This window comes from Ochotona princeps, chromosome 2 (assembly GCF_030435755.1).
Source record: "Ochotona princeps isolate mOchPri1 chromosome 2, mOchPri1.hap1, whole genome shotgun sequence".
NCBI lineage: Eukaryota > Metazoa > Chordata > Mammalia > Lagomorpha > Ochotonidae > Ochotona > Ochotona princeps.
This window is the reverse complement of record NC_080833.1, coordinates 5,956,891-5,978,866: the sequence shown is the minus strand read 5'-3', so window position 1 is coordinate 5,978,866 and position 21,976 is coordinate 5,956,891. Positions and strand designations below refer to the sequence as shown.

The 21,976-nt window shown below is 52.3% G+C and overlaps 2 protein-coding genes across 3 annotated transcripts in view; one reads left to right on the top strand and one right to left on the bottom strand.

The window, feature by feature from the left end:
- PGD (phosphogluconate dehydrogenase) overlaps positions 1–21,976 on the bottom strand; it is a 298,830-nt gene that overhangs the window by 237,050 nt on the left and 39,804 nt on the right. The gene's annotated exons all lie outside the window — the stretch shown is intronic.
- Positions 331–21,116, top strand: DFFA (DNA fragmentation factor subunit alpha). Of its 2 annotated transcripts, none has more exons than XM_058675078.1 (6): positions 331–501; positions 2,891–3,052; positions 3,795–3,937; positions 6,559–6,748; positions 6,952–7,103; positions 20,967–21,116. In XM_058675078.1, the coding sequence occupies exons 1-6, from the start codon at positions 366–368 to the stop codon at positions 20,973–20,975; spliced, it is 792 nt and encodes a 263-aa protein (XP_058531061.1). In that variant the 5' UTR covers positions 331–365; the 3' UTR covers positions 20,976–21,116. The 2 variants fall into 2 exon arrangements, with proteins under 2 accessions (XP_058531061.1, XP_004596116.3); XM_004596059.3 differs by lacking the exon at positions 20,967–21,116 and adding an exon at positions 7,785–8,222.

The following is a 21,976-nucleotide window of genomic DNA, read 5'->3' as shown; positions in this document are numbered from 1 at the left end:
AACATCTCACGGAACTTTTTCGTCTTCCAAAGTGAAAAACAAAATACAGCGACACTCTTAATGTTTTGCACCTAGTGGTGCAAACAGACATGCTCTAAATTTTCAAGAAAGAGTACATGTAAGTGCTTCCAAATGCAAAATACCTCGCCACCGACCCACTTGTGAACGTGCCGTTGCAACTGCTAAGCAGAAGCTAAAAAACTTTGCACCCAGAAAATACAGCTCTCGCCTTGCCCTGGGCCTTTGCAGGGGAGCAGCGACCCAAACTGCGTTTCCCGGTGTGCTTTGCTCTCACGCAGAGAGAACTACATCTCCCGGCAGGCCGCGCAACTTCCGGGAGTCGTCAAGCGCCAACCTTGGACGGGATGGAGGTTCCCGGGGTCGCCGGTCCTGAGGGGCACGGCGAGCTGCGACCTTTGAAACCGTGTCTGTTGCGCCGCAACCACAGCCTCGAGCAGTACGGCGTGGCGGCCTCCTGCTTGGAGGAGCTCAGAAGCAAGGGTTGGCACGCGGGGCCGGGCCGGGGAGCTGGGTGCGGGCAGGATGAGGCGGGCAGCTCTTGGGGGGCGCCTGGGAGCAGGTGCGAGACCCCATGGGGGAGAGCGGTCGTCAGTCAGTATCTTACCTGAGATGATTGAGACTGGGGTCACACCGAGCCTGAATGGGTCAGGAAGGGCAAGGGCTGCCGCCGCGTGCTGACGCTCCCAGGACCGGAGGAGGTTGGAATCTGAGCTGGGAGAAGCGCTGACCCCGACCCCATGCAGCTTAAACCTGCACGGGGACACGCAGTTTCCTCTTTGGCAGGGTAGATCTGCTTCCAGTCCCTGCTGCAAGCCCTGCGAGACTCTGAAATGATAATATTCGAGCGATTTAAAAGTAGGATTAGCCGTAGCAACAGGCTCTCTGAAGCTGCTCTTGCACGTTAAGCCTGCGAGCGAGCACCTGTCCTGTAGGCGCACTGTGAGGGCGCTATCAACTGGTGTCTGAAAGCCCCAAGGAGTGGCAGGCCCTGGGCGGGCATGGGTGGCATGGTTTTTGCCACTGAACTGTTTGCTTTCTCCTGGCATCCTGTCACTTGGTCTTGGTACCCACTGGTTGTGTGAGCTCAGTCTGCCCCGGTTTGTTGTTTTCTGCCTGAGTGGGGCGGTGGTGTTGCTGAAGCATATTTTTCCTTTTTTTTTTTTTTTTTTTTTTAAGATTTATTTGTTTGGAAAGTCAGATATACAGAGAGGAGGGGAAACAGAGAGGAAGATCTTCCAACCGATGTTTCACTCTCCAAGCGGCCACAGTGGCTGGAGCTGAGCCAACCAGGAGCCAGGAGCCTTTTCTGGGTCTCCCACGTGGGTGCAGGGTCCCAAGGCTTTGGGCTGTCCTCAACTGCTTTCCCAGGCCACCAACAGGGAGCTGGAGTTGAGGCGGGGCTGCCGGGATTGGAACCAGTGCCCATATGGGATCCCTGGGCGTTCAAGGCGAGGACTTTAGCCGCTAGGCCACCGCGCCGGGCCCGGCCCATGGGAGTTTTTGAAATTGCTGGACATAAGTGCCACGGTACAGACCTGCCTTTTGTCCAGTGGTCATGAGAGTGGAATGAGCCTGGACTTCCGTTTTCCTTTTCTATAGGTTTGTAAAAGATGCTACCAAGAGCAAAAATGTATTATCCCTCATTCCTCCCCACCTTTTTCTTTCTTGACATTTAGTGCACATGAGATGATATGTTCACATGATTAAATAGTATTAGCTCACAGCAAAAATTTGCTTATCCAAAGCAATTTGAATCTAATTCTTAATTTATTTTTATTGGAAAGGCAGGATTTAGAGATAGAAGCAGAGAAGGAAAGAACTTACATCCGCTAGTTCATTCTCCACATGGCCACAGTGAACGGACCTGAGCCAGTCCAAAGCCAGGAGGTCCTTCCACATCTCTCACATGGATGTGGGGTCCCAAGGACTTGGCCATCCTAATCTGCTTTCCCGCCCATAAGCAGGGAGCTGGATCACAAATGAAGCAGCCAGGACACAAACCGGTGCCCTTACGGATGCCAGCGCTTGGTAGGATTAGCCTGCTGAGCCAATGTGCTCGCTTCTGTTCACGGCAGTTTGATGCCAGTTAAACAAGTAAGACAACCCTGCACGTGTGGTTACAGTGCATGTCAGAAGAAATGAGTGAATGATTCCTGGTTCCTGACAAACCATACCAGACTGTGGTTGGTTGGTTGGTTGGTTGGTTGGTGTTCAAGTGAAGACTCGAATTCTTCCTGTGTGTATAGACACAGTAGGAGGCACATTTTCAGCAGCTAGACTTGTTTTAAAACCCAGCATGGGACCCGGCACAATGACTCAGTGACGAAATCCTCGCTTTGCAAGCGCTAGGATCCCTTGTGGATGCTGGTTCATGTTCTGGCTGCTCCATCCAGCTCCCTGCTTGTGGCCTGGGAAAGCAGTGGAGGACGCCCCAAAGCCTTGGGACCCTGCATCAAGGTGAGAAGAAGCTACTGGTTCCTGGCTTCAGATAGGCTCAGCTCTGGGGAGGGAACCAGCAAATGGAACATCTTTCTGTCTCTTCTCTGTAAATCTGCCTTTCCATTCAAATACATAAATGAACAAATAAATCCCAGCTGTGCCTCTTAGGAACTGTGTGACTTTGGACAAGTTAGCTGAGCCTCTCAGAGTTTAGGATTTACCATTTGTGCAATGGGCAGACAGTCATTCTAGAAGTGTCTAGACCAGAACCAGGCACCAGGTGTTAGGCGAGTGCTGCTGGCTTTGTCAGTGGTTTTACTGCCACCTGCCAGCAGTTCAGCCCCTCCCTGGGCAGAGCCATACCAAGAGGGCAAGGATAATGTTGTCTCCCAGTGGGCGTCATCAGTTGCCAAAGACTCTTCTCTTTCAGCCTGTGACATTCTAGCCATCGACGAGTCCCTGACCCCAGTCACTCTGGTCCTGGCTGAGGATGGCACCATAGTGGATGATGACGACTACTTCCTGTGTCTGCCTTCCAATACGAAATTCGTGGCCTTGGCCAGCAACGAGAAGTGGACGTACAGCAACTCAGGTAGGAGTCCAGGGCCGTCAGCCGCAGAGTATCCACCATGAAGACAGTTGAGTCACGGGGAGCTGGCTGCTCAAACCTTGACTCAAGGGTCCTTGCCATGTGCTGAGTCCTGGAAATAAGGATCCATGAGACCCGAGCTCCATTCTGAATTCACAGGCAGGTGGGGGCTGCTGGCGGGAGTTTGGCACAGCAGGCTGCGGTTGGGATTCGGGTCCTGGCTCTGTCCTTTCTTCACCAGGTGATGCCTGGCCCATGGCATAACCCCTCAGTGCCTGCTTGGTGTGATGCTCACAGCACCTGCTCTGTAAAGACCGCTGGTGCACCTGTCCCAGTAGGCTTCGCCCAGTGATGCTACTGTAGGTGCCAGGGCTTGGTTGCGGAAAGCTTGCTGTTGATCTCTGCCTACCAAGAGTGTCCCCAGATGCTGTCATGTGTCTCCTGGGTGGACAGAGTTGCTCCTGGCCACTCACAGGAAGCCCTCGGGTCTTCCCTGGCACCCGGCAAGGGCATGGTGAGTGTTGCTTGTCACGGAGAACATCAACCCTGGAGACACTGATGGTGGGAGTGGTGGAGCCGCCCACTGAAGAACCCAGCCTCGAGCAGCAGTCGGGCCAGGCCACTGCTCCTTAGCCCCAGGGACAGCAGCCAGTGGAGCACGGGAGGCCGGGGATTGTGAGGTGGCAGGGAGGAGGTCAGAGGGGCGCCCCAAGCTACCCTCATGCGCACACACTGCCATCCGCAGATGGGGGCACGGCGTGGATTTCCCAGGAGTCCTTCGAAGTCGATGAGACAGACAGCGCAGCGGAGCTCAAGTGGAAGAGTGTGGCCCGGCAGCTGAAAGAAGATCTGTCTAGCATCGTCCTCCTGTCCGAGGGGGACCTCCAGGTAGGCCGTCCCCGCACCGCCCTATTCCCCACAGTTATGGAGAGGAAGAGCTTCCATCCACTAATTCACTCCCCAGGTGGCCACAATGGCCGGAGCTGAGCCAGTTCTAAGCCGGGAGCTTCTTCCAGGTCTCCCACACGGGTGCAGAGTCTCAAGTCTTTGGACCATCCTCTACTGCTTTCCCAGGCCACAAGCAGGGAGTTGGATCAAAAATGGAGCAGCTGGGACTCGATCTGGTGCCCCATGAGGTGTTGGTTCCACAGGTGAAGGCTTATGCTGCTGTGCCATGGTGCCTGCCCCCATTTAAGGGTTTTCAAATCGAGATGCTGAGACCACACACCCCCGGGCCTGCTGTGGAAGCCTCGGGGTGCTGCTAGCAGTGGTGAGCCGTGGGGTCTGGATTCACTTCTCAGCCAGGTCACTGCAGCTTCGAGCCAGGAGTTTAGCCTCTGGGTGATCCATCCCTGGCTCCGATTCTGACTCCAACTTCCTGCTGAACCAGACCCTGGGAGGCAGCCGGGCTGGCCCGAGGACTTGGGTCCCTGCCACTCACACAGGGTCCCAGATGGAGTTCCCAGCTCCTGCCTTGGGCTTGACCTTTGCAGGCATCCAAGGAGTGAACCTGCTGGGTGGGTGCTGGGCGCTCGTGTGCATTGGGAAGTGGAGGACACCTCTGTTTAAAGAACTTACACATCTAGTTTGGATAGTATGAATGTATTCACACAGTTTGGTATCCTAAGAGGCGCAGAAGAGTGGGTACACAGGCTCTGATGTCTGTCACGACGCAGACGGTGGCAGTCTGTGTAAACCGTGCCGTGGGCTAAGACAGTGGCATGGATGGGCCTGGGCAACGCCATGCTGAGTGGAGGCCAGACGGGAGGCCGGGCCTGCCCAGTGAGTGTGCCAGCAGTGCAGATCTGCGGAACTGGAATGCAGAGAAGGGGTCGCCTGGGGCGGGGGAGGGAAGGTGAAGACAGGCGGCGTAACTGCCAGTAGGTTTCCTTCTGGAGGTGGTGAAAATGTTGCACAGCTCCAGAGAGCGGAAAAGCCACTGAAGTGTGAGCTTGCTGTGGGCTGACTGCACAGCACGCTCTGGTGCAGCAGACTTGAACAGAAAGGACTCAGAAGAGAGATCTGAGCCCTGAGCCTCCTGCAGGCGACCACCCTGTCTGTTTGTTAAAGATTCATTTTTTTAATCACTAGGCGCAGGGACAGAGCCTGTATCTGTGGATTGACCCCAATGGCCACAGCAGTGACCTCCAATCTGGCCACACTGAAGCTAGGATTTCCACTTGAGAGGCAAGAGCCTGAAGACGTGGGCTTTCCCCCGCTCAGGGAACTGGATCGGAAGCAGCCTGGCCGGGACTTGAACCAGCACTCACATGGGATGCTGGTGTCCCAGGTCACGACCTAACTCACAGTGCCAGCCCCTCCAGAGATATTTTAGAGACAATTTGTATATGTTTTCTCCTTTTCTGTACAAATGGAGGTGTAGCCGCTTTGTCTGCAGATCTTCTCACGTGGCACCTAAAGGTCAGCCTTGTCTGCACCACCGCGTGCTGTCCCCCGTCGTGATGAACCAGGACTTAGGTCATGAGCCCGCTCGCCAGCAGGTTGGCATCCGTGTCGCCGTGCGGTGCTGCACGGGCTCACGCTGGGGTCCTGTGCCCGCAGGCCTGGGTGGAGGGTGGGTTCCTAGAGGTCCATTGCTGCTTAGAGGGCATATGCATCTGAAAAACGGTAGTAGGCTTCCATGAGTGCCCGCGAAACCTGGAGCCTCGGGAAGGTTGGGGCCAATGTTGCAGGCAGAGGGAAGGCAGGAGCAAGCCTCATTAATTCATTTCTTGTTTAAAACGGTAATTTAAGAAGCAAGGGTTCCTGAGGTCCCCTATCCCTCTAACAGGCTGTGTTTAGATTGTAGAGCACATTGGGCTGTAACGAAACAGGGGTGCCAGAGTATGAGAGGGGAGCATGACCGATGCTGACCCCTGACCTCCAAACTTCCACGGGGGAGCTCGGGCCTCTCCAGGAAAGCCTTTGAGGTTGACCTGCGTGCAGCAGAAAGCGCCTGTGTCACGACGACCGAGGACTGTGAGGGCAGACGGAGAGGTGGGCCAAGCATGGGGCCCAGGCACAGGGTCATCGCAGCTGGAATGGCGGTTATGATTCTTGGAAGCTGTTTTCTCTCGCCTCATGTCCTTCCTCTGTAAAGAATGATGATGCGAGGGCTCAGCCGATGGCCTAGTGGTTAAATCCTTGCTCTGCAACTATGGGACCACAGGATCCCATGTGAGTGCCGTTTCTTGTCCCGGCAGCTCCACTTCCCGTCCAGCTCCCTGCTTGTGGCCTGGGAGCGCGGTGGAGGATAACCAAAGCCTTGGGACCCTGCACCCACGTGGGAGACCCGGAAGAAGCTCCCAGCTCCCAGCGTCGGGTCGGCTCAGCTCTGGTGATTGCGACCATTTGGGGAAAAAAATCGATGTTTTTCTCTCTTACCTCCTGGCCGGGTTCAGTGGACAGATCCCAGAAGCAAGTTCTGAGCCGAGTGTGTTTGAGGGAAGGAGCCCCAGGTTGGGAAGGCACTTGTAGATGACTCCAGGTCGGTGTGTTTGCTCACCCAGCTGCTCGCGGATGTGCCATGTGCTGAGCTGGCTCAGGAACTCCGCCAAAGCTGTGCAGCCGTGCAGGGACTCCAGGACACGCTGCAGCAGGTGCTGGACCAGAGAGAGGAGGCACGCCAGTCGAGGCAGCTCCTGCAGCTCTATCTCGAGGCTCTAGAGAAGGAGGGCAGCATCTTGTCAGGACAGGAAGGTAGGACTGTCCCCAGAGGGCCGTACCCCGTATGTAGGTCCTGGGAGGCTGCCCTGTGAGAGCCATGCAGCGCACTGGGCACTGAAGCCCGTGCTGCCCACACCTGGGACATGGTGTTTTCTGCTGTGCGCCTGACGGCATGGGCGCACCAGCAGCTCTGCTTTGAAGCAGTGCGCTGATCCCTCGGCCTGTGTGCTTTGTAGAGACCAGCGCCACCTGCAGCGGAGAGACGGATGTGGTCGACACAGGGGTCAGCAGCAAGCTCTCCTCTGAGGTGACCCTCAAGGACCGGCTGCTTTGCACGCTGCGGGAGAAGCCTGCCCCAGAGCTGAGCTTATCCAGTGAGGAGCTGGAGGTGGGCGAGGGCCAGGGGCACTGAGCCACAAAAAGCACCCCACCCTGCTTGTATCATACCACCAGGCAAAGGCTTGGGTGGGATTTTTCTACCCCTGTTTGCAGACCCTGAAATGGCCTATTTGCCCGTTTTATGCCAAAGTGCTGTCACACCCCTCATGGCATCTATATCTGAAGGGCCTTGACCCCAGGGGACACGTCAGGAGAACAGGACTCCCAGCAGGGTCAGGAATGAGGTGCCCACACCTAGCAGACTGCGAGCACAAGGGCTGCGGCGTCCCAGACCACCTCGGGGCTTCTAGTGAAGTCCAGAGCTGATCCCCAGCCTTTCCTGGGGCCTGTAAGAGACCGTGTGAAACAGGGGCCCCAGGAGCCCATGGGGTGCTGCCTCTCAGGCCAGGGAAGCCCGTGGGTGGGTGTTGCGGCCTCTCTGTCCTTGCTGCTATGTCGTGGACCTCCAAAAGGAGGATGAAAGGAAGGAGCCGGGCACTTGACCTTGGCCGATTGTTCTCACTCTGCATGACCCTTTGTGGTTGGTGAGCCAGGGCTTGGGCTGGCTTCCCGTGAAGGAGCCCAGCAGGTCAGCGTGAAGCCGCAAGCCAAGCTGATAGCACCCCACCTTCCGAGAGCAGCTGCCAAGGGGCAGAGCTGCGGTGCTGAGGGCTTCCCATTCTCACCGCAGCTGGTTGCCAAGGAAGACCCCACAGCGCTGGCCGCAGCTTTGAGCTGGGACAGAGAGAAGACGGAAGCCCTGCAGCGGGCCTGTGAGCGGGAGCTCACCATGCGCCTGCAGCAGGTGCACAGCCTGCGGGCCCTCAGGAAAGTGTCAACCAGGAAGAATCTTCTGCCAGAGGAACCTTCTGCCGGAAGTAAACGGGCCAGGCCAGACCCAACATAGTGACCGAGGGAAGATGCTGAGGAAGACCCTGGCCTTGTGTTCCAGTCTCGGTAGAAACCTTCAGCCTGGGCTCCGCGCAATAGCACAGTGGTTAAAGTTCTTCCCTTGCAAGCACCTCAGGATCCCATATGGGTGCCGGTTCTAATCCCGGCAGCCCTGCTTCGCATCCAGCTCCCTGCCTGTGGCCTGGGAAAGCAGTCCAGGACGGCCCAAAGCTTTGGGACCCTGCACCCATGTGGGAGACCTGGAAGAGCTCCTGGCTCCCAGCGTCGGGTCGGCTCAGCTCTGGCCGTTGCGGCCGCTTGGGGAGTGAACCATCGGATGGAAGATCTTCCTCTCTGTCCTCCTCTGTATATCTGCCTTTCCAATAAAAATGAAATAAATCTTAAAAAAAAAAAAAAAGAAAAGAAACCTTCAGCCTGATGGGTCTCTCATTGCCTTCCAGAATGTTCTGGCACAGGGCTGGAAGCCAGGCTTCATGCCTCTCCAGAAATTCTGTCCTACCTCTTAATATGCACTCTCACCCTGTGTTTGAAAGCACTCGTCATGGGCCAGTGCCATGGCATAGTGGGCTGAGCTTCCATTGGCAGTGCCAGCATCCCGTGCAAGCACTAGTCCAGTCCCGGCTACTGCCCTTCCAATCTGTCCACCTGCTAATGGGCTGGCTAAGCAGCAGAAGATGGCCCAAATCCCTGGGCCCCTGCAACCACGTGGGAGACCCGAGGGGTGCTCCTGGCTCATGATTTCAGACCACCCCGACTTCTGCCATTACAGCCATTTGGAGAGTGATCCAACAGATAGGAGATTTCTGTCTCTCCTCTCTGTGACTCTGCCTTTCAAATAAAAATACATCTGTTTTGATAGAATTTTATTTTTAATATTGATGGCCTAGCTAAAAGGGTCGATACCCATGTGGGCCTCTGATTAGGGTGGAGGGGGTCGGTTCAGGGTGTAGAGGAAGGTGGCTGAGATAAATGTTTTCAGTTTTTTTTGTATGTGTCTGTTCTGTATCCATGGAGCAGAGGAGGAAGGGAGGAGGGCAGTCCTTGCTACCATACTGCATCGGTGCCCGGAGTGGAGATGGTCCCTGGGTGGCACCTTAGAGACCCGGATGTGGAGTGTTAGTTGAGTGGTCAGCTTCGTCGCACCAGCGTCTGTTTGCTAAGCGGGCGTACCTGGGTGTACCTGTAGACGTAGACGTTTGCTGCAAAGCCTGGCCAGGAGAGTTGTCTGACCTGTTCTGCTTTCCCCGTTTGGGTGAGGTACTTGATGTCCTGTGTTGGCTTAAATGAACCGACTAGTCCTTTCTGTGCATCTGGGTATGTTCTCCACTGCACGGGCATCCGCACACGGGGAGGCCCAGTCCCAGCAAAGACACTCCAAGATAGGACCACATATCTTGTGATTTTCCCCGCGGTCAGGGTTTGAGTCCAGCAGGCTAGCTGGGGAGTCCTCCAATGCCTGCAGTAACCTCAGACTTGACTCTTATGTACGCCAGCCAGTGCAGGGTCAGGTTCGGTCCATCTCCTGCATACCAGCTAATGCATGTACCGACAGATGCAGTTACCTGGTTAGTCCCACCCCCAGTCCCAGCTCTCACACAAACTGGCTGCTGCTGTGACCTAGCCCAGCGCAACCCAGACCCAGCTCCCATGCATACCAGTGGATGTTGTGGCCTAGTCAGGGCAACCCCAGCCCTGGTTTTTGCACAAGATGGTGGGTGCTGCAGCGTAGTCCAGCCTAGCCAACCCCCAGTCCCAACTCTAGCCTGTGGATACTGTGGCCCAGCCCAGCTCCCCCTCAATTCTGGTGCTTGTGCCTACCAGCGGGTGCTGCAGTCTAGCAGAGGCAAGCCCACAGAACCCTTACCAACAGCCACCACAGTCCTGGTTCTCGTGATGCCAGTGGGTACTGTGGTTTAGCTCAGCCCAGCCCTCCACCCCCCTCATTTATCATGCACACTGGTGGGTGCTGCAGCCTGGTTAGGGTGACCCCTACCATGGCCATTTCTAAGCCCAGTTCTCGCATGTGTTGAGGGGATGCTACAATCCTGCCTGGGTTGGACCGCCCCCAGCTAGAACTCTTGTGCTTGCCAGTGGATACTACAGCCCAGCCCACCCCACTCAAATCTGGTTCTTGCATGGTTCTACCAGTTGCTGTGGCCTAGCCCAGCCTGGTCCACCCCTGGACCCAGTTCTTGGGTGTACCAGCAGGTGCTGCAGCCTGGCCCAGTCCAGCCTGCTCCCAGGCCCAGCTCTCATGGGTTTCAGCAAGTGGTATGATCTTGCTCAGCCTAGCCCACCACCAGCCCCAACTCTCAGGCACAGCAGTGGGTGCTGCAACCCAGCAGGGGCAAACCTACAAATACCTTACCAGACCCCCTCCCCCAACCCCAGTTCTCCCATGTATGGGTGGGTAATGCGGCCCAGCCTGATGTGGCTTGCACCTGCCAAGCTGGGTGGTGCTGTGGCCTAGCATGACACAGCTCTTGCACACAAGCAGGTGCCTTGGCCTGACCTAAACATGGCCTCCGGATTCCCCTTCCCAACCACCCCATCTCACCTCCCTTAATTATGTGAGAGTGTGGTGTCCTGGTCCTTGGAGACCCCAAGATGTTATTCCATACCTGTCAAGCCCTTGGTAGCACCTATTCCAGTTTTGTCTCCAGACCCCCTTTCCTGGGAAATTGGCAGCCCCCACATGCACAGCACCCAGTCAGTTCCAGGACCAGATGGCACCCCCCGCGGTGTGGTCCTGCCGCCTCCCTCCCCATGCTGGTAGGTTCCAGGGTCAAAATGAATGAGTCTTTTAAAAAAAAAGGACTTAAGAACAGAAAAATTTCAATGCATAAGACGTGTGTTCTTGTTAGAGATAAATTAATGGAAAACATGAGAGGTCATGCAGCACTGAGTTTTTCTTACTGTAGCGTGGTGGCCATCATCTCTCAGGATGACTCGCTGAAACAGAGAAAGGGAGAGTTTTTATACTTTTACAATAACACAGTGCAAGTGGTGGGAAAGCAGGTGCGCAGAGCACAGATTAGCCGAGTGTCCACAAGGTCAGAGTTGCCCTTAACAGTTCCAAGCAAAGGGTAGATAAGTAGCTCTCCTGTGGGAAGAAGAAATCAGGCAACATTCCAAGGGACGACAAAACGTCAGACTCTGGGGTCAGGTCTTTGCAGACCCCAGGCCTAGGTACAGCCCTGCCTGGACACAGGGTGTCCTCTGCGTTCCTCTCTCTTGGAATGCCTGCCAGGCATCCGCATCAGTTGTAAAGACAAAAACTGCACAGATTCTAGAACTACAAAAGTTAAAATACAAAGAACAGTAGAAGAGTGCCATGCACTTTTGATTGTGGCTTCAAACTCCCTTCTCAAGTTAATGAATTTGTTTAAAGACACACATGAGATGTGCAGGCCATGGGGACACAGGAAAAGTCTGATTCGCCATTTCTAATATCATTCAGCATCGTAAAATGACCCATTACCACTGTGAGACAGTTTTCTAATATGTTCCATCAGCAGGGGGCAGGAGGGCCATCAAAGCAGTTTGCTTGCAGCGTGTCTCCGAGCCTCTCCCCTCTCCAGGCGCGAAGCCGAGCTTGTCCCTGCTCTGTGTCCACTTGTTCTGCTGGCTTCATGCCACGCGGTGCCATCTGCTCACAGGGGAAAGGTGACTTGCCACCAAAGTGTCCGACTTCATGCTCAGAGAAAAACAGGATGCTGTTCCACAGGCTACTTCAGCAGTGACTTCACAACCAGTGCGGCCTAACGTGGTGGAGGAGTGTGGACCCCGAGCAGGTACAGGTGCGCTCAGTCAACGTACTCGACCCACGCCTTCCACCAATGGTTCCCCCTTGGTAGCCTCGCCACTTCTCTTTTATTGTTTTGTTTTTTTTTTTTAAAGATTTATTCATTTTTTATTACAGCCAGATATACACAGAGGAGGAGAGACAGAGAGGAAGATCTTCCGTCCGATGATTCACTCCCCAAGTGAGCCGCAACGGCCGGTGCACGCCGATCCGATGCCGAGAACCTGGAACCTCTTCCGGGTCTCCCACGCGGGTGCAGTGTCCCAAAGCATTGGGCCGTCCTCAACTGCTTTCCCAGGCCACAAGCAGGGAGCTGGATGGGAAGTGGAGCTGCCGGGATTAGAACCGGTGCCCATATGGGATCCCGGGGCTTTCAAGGCGAGGACTTTAGCCGCTAGACCACGCCGCTGGACCCTATTGTTTTTTTTATAATACCTCTTCAATTATCCTGAAACAAAGACCTTAGCTAATAATCTACCTACACTCACAGCTTTCAAAAACACTGATAAAATGCCCCAAGGTAAAATTCCAGAAGCGAAAGCAAAATGGTTTCCAATAGAGTGACATAGAAATCAGTGCCTGGACATGCCCACTGCTTCGGTGGCTTCTGTTACCTGCAGTCAGCTCTGATTCTGTCAACCTGACTTTCCAATAACAATAAATAATTTTGAAAGATTTTTTTTATTTATTGGAAAGTCAGATATACATAGAAGAGGAGAAACAGAGAGGAAGATCTTCCGTCTGATGATTCACTCCCCAAGCAACCACATTGGCCAGTGCTGCACTGATCCCAAACCAGGAGCCAGGAGCCTCTTCTGGATCTCCCACGGGGATGCAGGGTCCCAAGGCTTTGGTTTATCCTCAACTGCTTTCCCAGGCCACAGGCAGGGAACTGGATGGGAAGCAGTGCTGCCGGGATTAGAACCGGCACCCACATGGGATCCTGGCATGCAAGGTGAGGACTTCACACACAGTGAAATACGTTCCGGAAACTGGATCCACCAGTTACTATTTCTTTTTCTAAGATTTATTTATTTATTTGAAAGACAGGATTAAGAGATCTTCCACTTGCTGTTTCACTCCCCAAGTGGCCACAGTGGTCAGGGCTGGATTAGGCCAAGGCCGGGAGCCTAAAATTTCATGCAGGTCTCCCATGTGAGTAGTAGGGGTCCATGTACTCTGGGCGTCTTCTGCCCCCTTCCCAGGAAGCTGGGTTGGAAATGGAGCAGCCAGGCCTCAAGCAGTGCGTCTGTGGTATGCTGGCAATCACAGGCAGTGCGGCCTAACTTGATACAACATGCCAGCCCCTCATCAATTATTTTACACCTGCATCTTGCCGTTGCAGAATTAAAAATATTTTTATTTCTGTCAGATATACAGTACAGCTTATGTTTGGTTGACTAGTCTGAGTGTTGATATTTTTTCTTAAATAATAAAAAAATTTAAAAAAAATTATTTTTGGTTTGAGAGGTAAACCAAGGGACCCAGCATGACGACTTAATAGCTGTATCCTCACCTGCACATGCCAGGATCCCACATGGGTGCCTGTTCCTGTCCCAGCTGCTCCACTTCCCATCCAGCTCCCTGCTTGTGGCCTGGGAAAGCAATCGAGGACGGCTCCTCTACTGTGTGGGAGACCCAGAAGAAGCTCCTGGCTCCTGGCTTTGGGTTGGCCGTTGTAGGCATTTGGGGAGTCAACCAGCAGATGAAACATCTTCCTTTCTGACTCTCCTCAGTAAATCTGATCTGCCTTTCCAATAAAAGTAAATAAACCTAAAATATTCACAGGATACTTCAGATAATACCCCTGAGGAAATCTACATTAAAATAAAAAAGGAGAGACCAACAGACCTCGGTCTTCCACTCTTGGTTCACTCCCCGCAGCTGGAGCTGGGCCAGGCCTGAGCTGGGAACTCAGTCTAGAACTTGTATATGGGTGGCAGGGACCCAGGAACTTGAGCCATTGTTTCCCAGGTTTCTTCTCAACTTGTGGGGCAAAGATGAGGGTAGGGGGTCTTTCTTTTTTTTTTTTTTAAGATTTATTTATTTTATTACAAAGTCAGATATACAGAGGAGGAGAGACAGAGAGGAAGATCTTCCGTCCGATGATTCACTCCCCAAGTGAGCCGCAACGGCCGGTGCGCGCCGATCCGAAGCTGGGAACCAGGAACCTATTCCGGGTCTCCCATGTGGGTGCAGTGTCCCAATGCATTGGGCCGTCCTCAACTGCTTTCCCAGGCCACAAGCAGGGAGCTGGATGGGAAGTGGAGCAGCCGGGATTAGAACCGGCACCCATATGGGATCCCAGGGCATTCAAGGCGAGGACTTTAGCCACTAGGCCACGCCGCTGGGCCCGGGTCTTTCTTTTTTAAAAAGCAATTTCCAAAGGATTTATTTATTCTTATCTGAAAGGCAGATTTACAGAGCAAAAGAGAGAGAGAGAGAGAGATTCCATGTGCTAGTTCACTTCCCAAAGGGCCACAATGGCCAGAGCTGACTGACTTGAAGCCAAGCTGGGAACTTCTTCCAGGTCTCTCATGTGAGTGCAGGGGCCGGAGGACTTGAGTCATCCTCCGTTATACCCCCAGGTCATAAGCAGTGAGCCAGATTGGAAGTGGAGCAGCTGGGACTCCGAAACAGCATTGTGAGCAGAGGATCAGCCTGTTGAGCCACCAGGGGACCCCTTTCAGTGGGTGCGGAGGCCATGGTGTGGAGAGATGAGACATGTAGCTATATAACCCAGCCCAGATGGGTGGACTGAGCGATGTCCCACAGCTCCTGCCTTCTGTGTTCCCTACGCCAGCATGCCTCCTGGGCGCACAGAATTCTGGGTAGAAAGAGGAGGGCAAGCAGGCATGCCTGTTCTGCTAGCAGAGAAAAAAAAAAGTCAAAGACAGCAGCCAGGACTAATGAACTCTCCATTAGCTGTGTTCCATTCTTTCAACTTGAGTCAAATGTCGGTCCCCATTAGGCAATTGGCTTTGAAGGGAGCTATGCTAATTACCACTTACCAACCTTTAATTTCTGAGTAAAAGCAAAAGGAAGAAACTAATGGATTTTTCATTTTCCAGGGAGAAAGGAATAAAATAATAGTAATCTTTAAAAGAACAACAATAAAAAAACCCTACTGCATTAATTATAAGGCTTATTAATGTGCCTTTCCTAACCAAATTGTTTAGCTGTTTAATTTCCCAATTATCTTTTTTTTCCTTTCCCCTTAAATGTTTCTCTCCGATTTATTTGAAGAGTTTTATGCTGAATTATTTTGGACATAACTTACACTACTGCGTTTTGAGTTCCCTTAAGATGGTAATGTGACATCCCAGCCCATGGTAGCCGGCATTTGCATGTCCTTAAACATTGATCATTGCTTCCTGCTGCGAACAGTTAAGGACCTTAGAAAAGACCTTGTCCAAGCCGACATTCGCTGCCTGAGCCTCTGCACACTCCAGAAGGAAACCTTCCTCCTGCTTGAAAATCCCCATTTGAGGGGAACCACTGTTACAGGGCATGGGCTAAGCTACCACTTGTGACATTGGCATCCAATGTGGGGGCTGAGTCGTGTCCCGGCTGTTCCACTTTCCATCCTGTTCCCTGCTGTTGTGCCTGGGGAAGCAGCAGCAGATGGCCCAAGTACCGGAGGCCCTATCACCCAGGTTGAAGGCTCTGAAGAAGCTCCTGAATTCTTGGCTTTGTTCTGACCCATCCTTGACCATGGTGACTATTTGGGGAGTGAACCAGCAGACAAAAGGCCTCTTTTTCTTTCCTTCTCTCTCTGTGTAACTCTGCCTTTCACATAAATAAAAGTAAATCTTAAAATGTGTCATCAAAAGCATACTTTTTCGGGTCTGGCGCGGTGGCCTAGCAGCTAAATCCTTACCTTGCATGCACCTGCATCCCATATTGTCTTCTGAGTCCTGGCTGCTCCACTTCCCATTCCAGCTCCCTGCTTGTGGCCTGGGAAAGCAGTTGAGGACGGCCCAAAGCCTTGGGACCCTGCACCCATGTGGGAGACCTGGAAGAAACTCCTGGTTCCTGGCTTCGGATCGGCTCAGCACCGGCCATTGCGGTCACTTGGGGAGTGAATTATCAGATGGAAGATCTTCCTATCTCTCCTCTTCTCTGTATATCTATCAGACTTTGCAATAAAAGTGAATTAATCTTAAAGCAGTATTTTTTTTCCAGCCTGTAATTGTTGTACTAAGACCAACCCATGCATTTTTAAGCACTGAACTGCATAATCAAGATGCCGCGTGGACCGGGTGATTCAAGGCCTTTGTGAGTACTGGAAGGTTACAAACAGCTCCTGGACACCTGTGCCTTCCTTGCCGGCCTGCAAACAGCAACTTTCCTTCTCACTCACCTCTGGGTGCTTTTCCTCTGATTTGTTTAGGAGAGATGGAACCGCTGTCTCTAAGCCATGGGCCTTCCTCTGGCAGGAGCTGCTTGTGAGTGAGTGCCCACCAAGCTCACTGGCCGACGTCTCCCAAGCCAGGGCTGGTTTACTGTCAGCCTGGGAGCACAGGAACCCAGAAGGGCCGTCCAGCAGGTGCAAGGCAGCAGCTGAGGGTACGACAGGGGGCCAAGCATGGAACTATGGAGAGGAGGAAGCTGAGATTGCCGGCACCCCGGGGCCCCAGGACCTTGGCTGCCACCTGATGGTACCGAGCCCCAGGGGGTCCAGGATTACTGCCTCATCCTCATTTTTCCACCTGGAGCCCAGTGATTTAGTCTACTGTGCAGTGGCTGCAGAAGGAAGGTGGGGCAACATGCAACAGAGTCCTGCCAGTGCCATTAGCGCCTCATGAGACATCAGCTGCCACCTAGTTAAAGGGCAGATGGGAGTGACCCATTCTCAGTTTTCTCAAGAAAACTGAGAAATAATGAACATACTCTTCTTCCCGGAAAAATAAAAACCTTTTATTGACTGATTCATTGATTTTTGACAGATTTCCCATCTGCTGGTTCACTCTGAAAAGACCTACCACATCCAGGCCACGCCGGGAGTCAGGACCCCAAATCTGGGTCTCCCACGCTGCCCCACGGTGGGGTGTGTGACCAGGAATCTGGAATGGGGAGTGGGCTTGAGGCATAAACCCGGGCCCTCGGATGTGGGATGCGGGCCTCCCACACAGCATCCTTGGGCATTGTCCACTAGAGTATTGACCCAGTTTCGGGTCTCCTGACGCTGCTGTGCTCGACAGCGACACCCCATTAAGCCTCTTGCATCCCGCTGGACTTTGCTCAGCTGTGATTATGAATATGAGCCCAGTCAGCAGTCATTTCCAGCGAGGCGGCCTCCGTGGCGCCCCGTGATGGAAGCCATGCAGTAGGTGTGTATAACACGAAGGTGTGAAGAGAACAGCTCCCTGACTGGCAGGGCCCGGGGAGCTACCAGCTGCTTAGCAGGGCTAAGTGGATTCATCTCTGACCACCTTGACGCAGTTTTCACTCCCCCTCGCATGGACTCTCAACCACCCCACTATGTAATCTATTGAGGCATTGTCTGCCCCTGTGAGATGGCTTTTACAACCAACGTGAGCTTAAGAGTTAGTGTTACTGAGGATGTCCTGGTGAGTGGGCCTTTAACTATACACAGGAGTATAATTAAGCCTGTGCTGTTTACCCATTGCCATAAAATCTGGCCCAGATATTTATCATGCTTTCTGGGGAATGGCTTGATAAGAGGAACCCTAAAAGTTATCCTGTTACTGTAACCCTAAAGGTCATTCTGCTATGACAAAGAATATAGTTACTATGACCCTAAAGGCCATACTGCTATGATGAAGAATATAGCTACTGTAACCCTGAAGCCTATCCTGCTAAGGCAAAAAATATAGTTACTGTGGTCTTAAAGGTTAGCCTGTCCTTGCAATTCTTTAGAATATAGAAAATGTAGCTGTTTTAGTTGTTTTCATAAATTTTTAGCTAGAGGAAATATAGGGTGATTTCACTAACATCATAAAGAGATATTTTTGATTATTGTTTGATCACTTATGAAGTTGTAAAGCCTGCAGTTGTGGAGGAATGTAATGTTTATAACTTTTTGTTTTAGATCTTCATGTTTTTTCTCTCTTGATGTATTTCTCCCATTTAGTGATAGATAAGTTGTAGAACAAGAATTGTATTAGGAGTGTATTACTGCATAAGATGTGCTGTCTACTGAAAAACTCTTGGTTGCAACGTTGGAATGGATAATGCCTTGCCTAATACTGAAACAATTTGTAGAATTGTCTTTGGAAACACTCGCTCACCCATTGTAGAGTTGAAACTTAAATAGAGTAACTTAGCTCATTGCTAACTGCAATTCTTTCCGCCGTTTTTACCCTTGCTTTACTTGTTTGGTTAACAAACTGTGAGCTTACAGACCTATGGCCAACTAATGTCAATAATCCTGATCCCCATAGAACAAGGCCCCAGTCCTTTTAACTCATACAAGATAGGGGTCTGGTTGATACAGATGGCGCCTAGGTTATAGCCCAGACCTGAGGAGAGCAGATGAAGACTGGCAAGCCAAGATAAGCAAGGAATGTGGAATCCTTCCTCAATCCTTTCTCAGGAAGTTGCAAATTGTGCCTCCCTGAAGCTATGTTAATATGCCCCTAAGAAAAAACTTTGTACTGCTTCTGTATAAAAAAAGCGGACAGCTTTCTCGTTTTGTCCACTACGATCAAGAAATCTGGTGGTCCGTCTCCTTCTTTCTCTCTTCACGCCTCATCCACGCACCCTTCCCGAGTTCTGAACCTCGGCTGGAGCTGGACTCCGGCAGCCCCGAGCATAGCAGGATATTAACAGGGCCCTCCTCCGGCCAGCCCTTGCTGGCTTCCCGCAAAGACGGCCTAGCCCTGGGAAACTGAGGCTGAAGTTACGGACCACTGGGCTTGGGAGTTTGGACGCTGCTAAGCAGATATGGGCACGTGAGCCAATGTTGGTGCTATCACAAGGAACTGACACTTGATGAAGGTTTTGGAGTTGAGTGACATGCTTACTCTGAATCCACCTGAGCAGACCACAGTCCTGGACCACGTGGGGCTCACCTGCTGTGTCACATCACAGGAAATGGATTGATCCCTGGAAATGATGGGGGCATGAGAGAAGCACTGTGAACATGACACATGTAACCCATATCTACCTGGTCCTGAACAAATCAGCTCCCGAGGTCTTGGAGGTCCTCATACTGGCAGTTGAGGTTTTAACCGCACTTGGCGTAGCGGTTAAAATGCTACTTTGGGTGTCTGCGTGCAATGTGCCTGAGTTTGGTTTCCAGCTCCTGCTTTCTGCTGGCGCGCAGTCTGGAAGCAACAGATGGTGGCTCAAGTGCTTTGGTCCCTGTGACCTTCATGGGAGACCCGGATGGAGTTCCAGGCTGCTGGCTTCCACCTGACGCAGTCCCAGCTGCAGGCGTTTGGGAAGTGGACCAGAAATGGGATATCTGTCTATTTCGCTGTCTACCTTTCCAATAAATAAAATGTTAAAGTAAACAAACTCTGAAAGACAGAATCGCAGAGAGAGAAGGAAAGGCAGAGAGAGGTGTTGTATCTGCTGGTTCATTCCCCAGATGGCCACAGTGACTGGAGCTGGGCTGATCTAGGGCAGGAGCCAGGAGCTTCTTTCGGCTCTCCACATGGGTGCAGGCCCCAGCTGCTGGCCTATCCTTGGCTGCTTTTCCAGATATTAGCAGGGGCTAGATCAGAAGTAGAGCAGCTGGTTCTAGAATCAATGCCATTTGGGAACCAGTGCCATAAGGTAGAAGCTTAGCCTGCTATGCCATGGTGCCAGCCCCATAAATGTGTTAATTTATTATAATTTTTACTTTAATATGATTTTTTAAAAGATTTATTCATTTTATTACAGCCAGATATACACAGAGGAGGAGAGACAGAGAGGAAGATCTTCCGTCCCATGATTCACTCCCCAAGTGAGCTGCAACGGGCCAGTGCGCTCCGGGAACCTGGAACCTCTTCCGGGTTTCCCATGCAGGTGCAGTGTCCCAATGCATTGGGCCGTCCTCAACTGCTTTCCCAGGCCACAAGCAGGGAGCTGGATGGGAAGTGGAGCTGCCAGGATTAGAACCGGCACCCATATGGGGTCCCAGGGCTTTCAAGGCGAGGACTTTAGCCGCTAGGCCATGCCGCCGGGCCCTTTACTTTAATATGATTACAAAATCAATCAGAATGGAGAGGGTAGTGGGCTAGATGAGACAAATGTCTCAGTTTTGCTTGCTGTGTCCATGGGGGAAGGTTTGGGGCCAGAGGGTACATGGGGGAAAGTGGGCCATTCCTTGCTGTCACACTACCTCAGTGCCTGGGGGCCGAGACAGGCATTACAGGTCCCAAAGTGGGTAGGGTTGTTCCAAGGGTGTTACTTGAGGGGTCTTGATTGTTTTGAGAAAATGCTGTCTTTGTTACACTGGAGGTGAGGAATTCTTTCTAAAGCCCACTGGCTGTCCTTGTCTGCCTCCGTCCACCCACAGACCTAAGCATCTGTTGTAGTCTGTCCTATCCATCTTTTGATGAGGTGCTCAGAATCTTCTGTTGAGTTAGATGCATGAACTGTCTTGTCTCTCCTCTCTTGTACAAGGGTAAGTGGCTTTCTCATGTGCTGCCGTGTGCTGCAGCCCAACCTGACCCACCCCCAGCTCTCACACTCACCCATGGGTCCCGCAGCCGTGCAGAGGTGTCCCCAAAGTTCCCTTATCAGGCCTGCTCTCAGCCTGAAACTCACCGGCAGATGCTGCAGCCTAGGAATCCTGACCAGAGATCCGCCCCCAAACACAGCTCCTGTGAGTGCCAGCAGGTGCTGCAACCTCACCTGCCCTCGCCAGGCCTGGCTCTTATGCATGTGGGTGGGTGTTTTGGCCTGAGCCAACTTTCCCCCTTCTGATCCACCCCATCTCATCCCCCTTAATTACCTGTGGATGCACTGGCCCCATCTGTGGAAGCCCCCAGAAATCATTCTATATATGTCAAACAAGCCCTCATGTTCCCCATTCTGACCTGTTCCCATGGCCCAGCAATGCCCACTGCCTGACAAGCTTGTGGCAGTGGTGATGGCAGTGCAGTGGCCTTGGCTGGTATGTGCTCACAGTGGCATGGCAGGCACTCCACCATGCCCCTCCCCATCCTGTTATGCTTGTTTTGTTTTGTTTTTTGATAGACTAAGTGATTATGCTGGGACCCTGCACCTGTATGGGAAACCTGCAAGAAGCTCCTGGCTCCTGGCTTCGGATCGCATCAGCTCAGTTGGGAAATAAACCAGCAGATCGAAGATCTTTCTCTCTGTGTCTCCATCTCTCTGTAGATCTGCCTTTCCAATAAAAAATAAAATAAAATAAAAACCAAATAAATTAAAAAAAAACCTGGTACTTGGGGCTGGCAGTGTGGCACAGCAAATAAAGCTACTGTCTGTGACACCAACATCCCATAGGGGTGCCAATTCAAAGCCCAGCTGCTCCACTTCCAATCCAGCTCCCTGCTAATGTGCCTGGGAAAGCAGCAGAGGACAGCCCAAGTGCTTGGGCTCCTGAACTCAGTGTGGAGACCTGGAGGAAGCTCCTGGCTCCTGGCTATTGCTGCTGTGTAAGGAGTGATCTAGTTGGAAGACGCTCTCTCTCTCTCTCTTCCTCTCTCTGTGTAACTCCTATTTTGAAATAAATAATAAATCTTAAAAAAAAAAAAAAAAGAAAGAACCCTGGTGGGGCTGGTGCCATGAATGTAGCCTCCATCTGCGGGGTCAGTATCCCATTTGGGAGCTGGTTTCAGAGTGTGTGTGTTCAAGTCCCAGTTCTGGATCCTGATCCCAGCTCTGTACCATGGCAGACCCTGGCAAGCACAGGTGACGGCTTGAGGTCCCCCTGGGACACCCAATCGGCCTCCTGGCTGCCAGCTTTGGTCCAGCCGCCCCTGGCCATTGTGAATGCTTGGAAAGAACCTGTGGATGAGAGCAGTCCTGTTGTCTCTCTCTCTAAAAAAAAGACTAGTTTTAGTATTGGCTAGATGCCTGAATGTTTTTTACTGTTTAAAACCTGTTTTGTAACATCGAGGAAACCCATTTTCCCACACCCCATTTGGAAAAAAATGTAAAGCAGGCGCTGTTCTGAGCTCTCTTTACATAGGAGGCCTTCAACTATTCCTAAGAGCAGGAAGGTAGAAAGGGAGGTAGCTTAG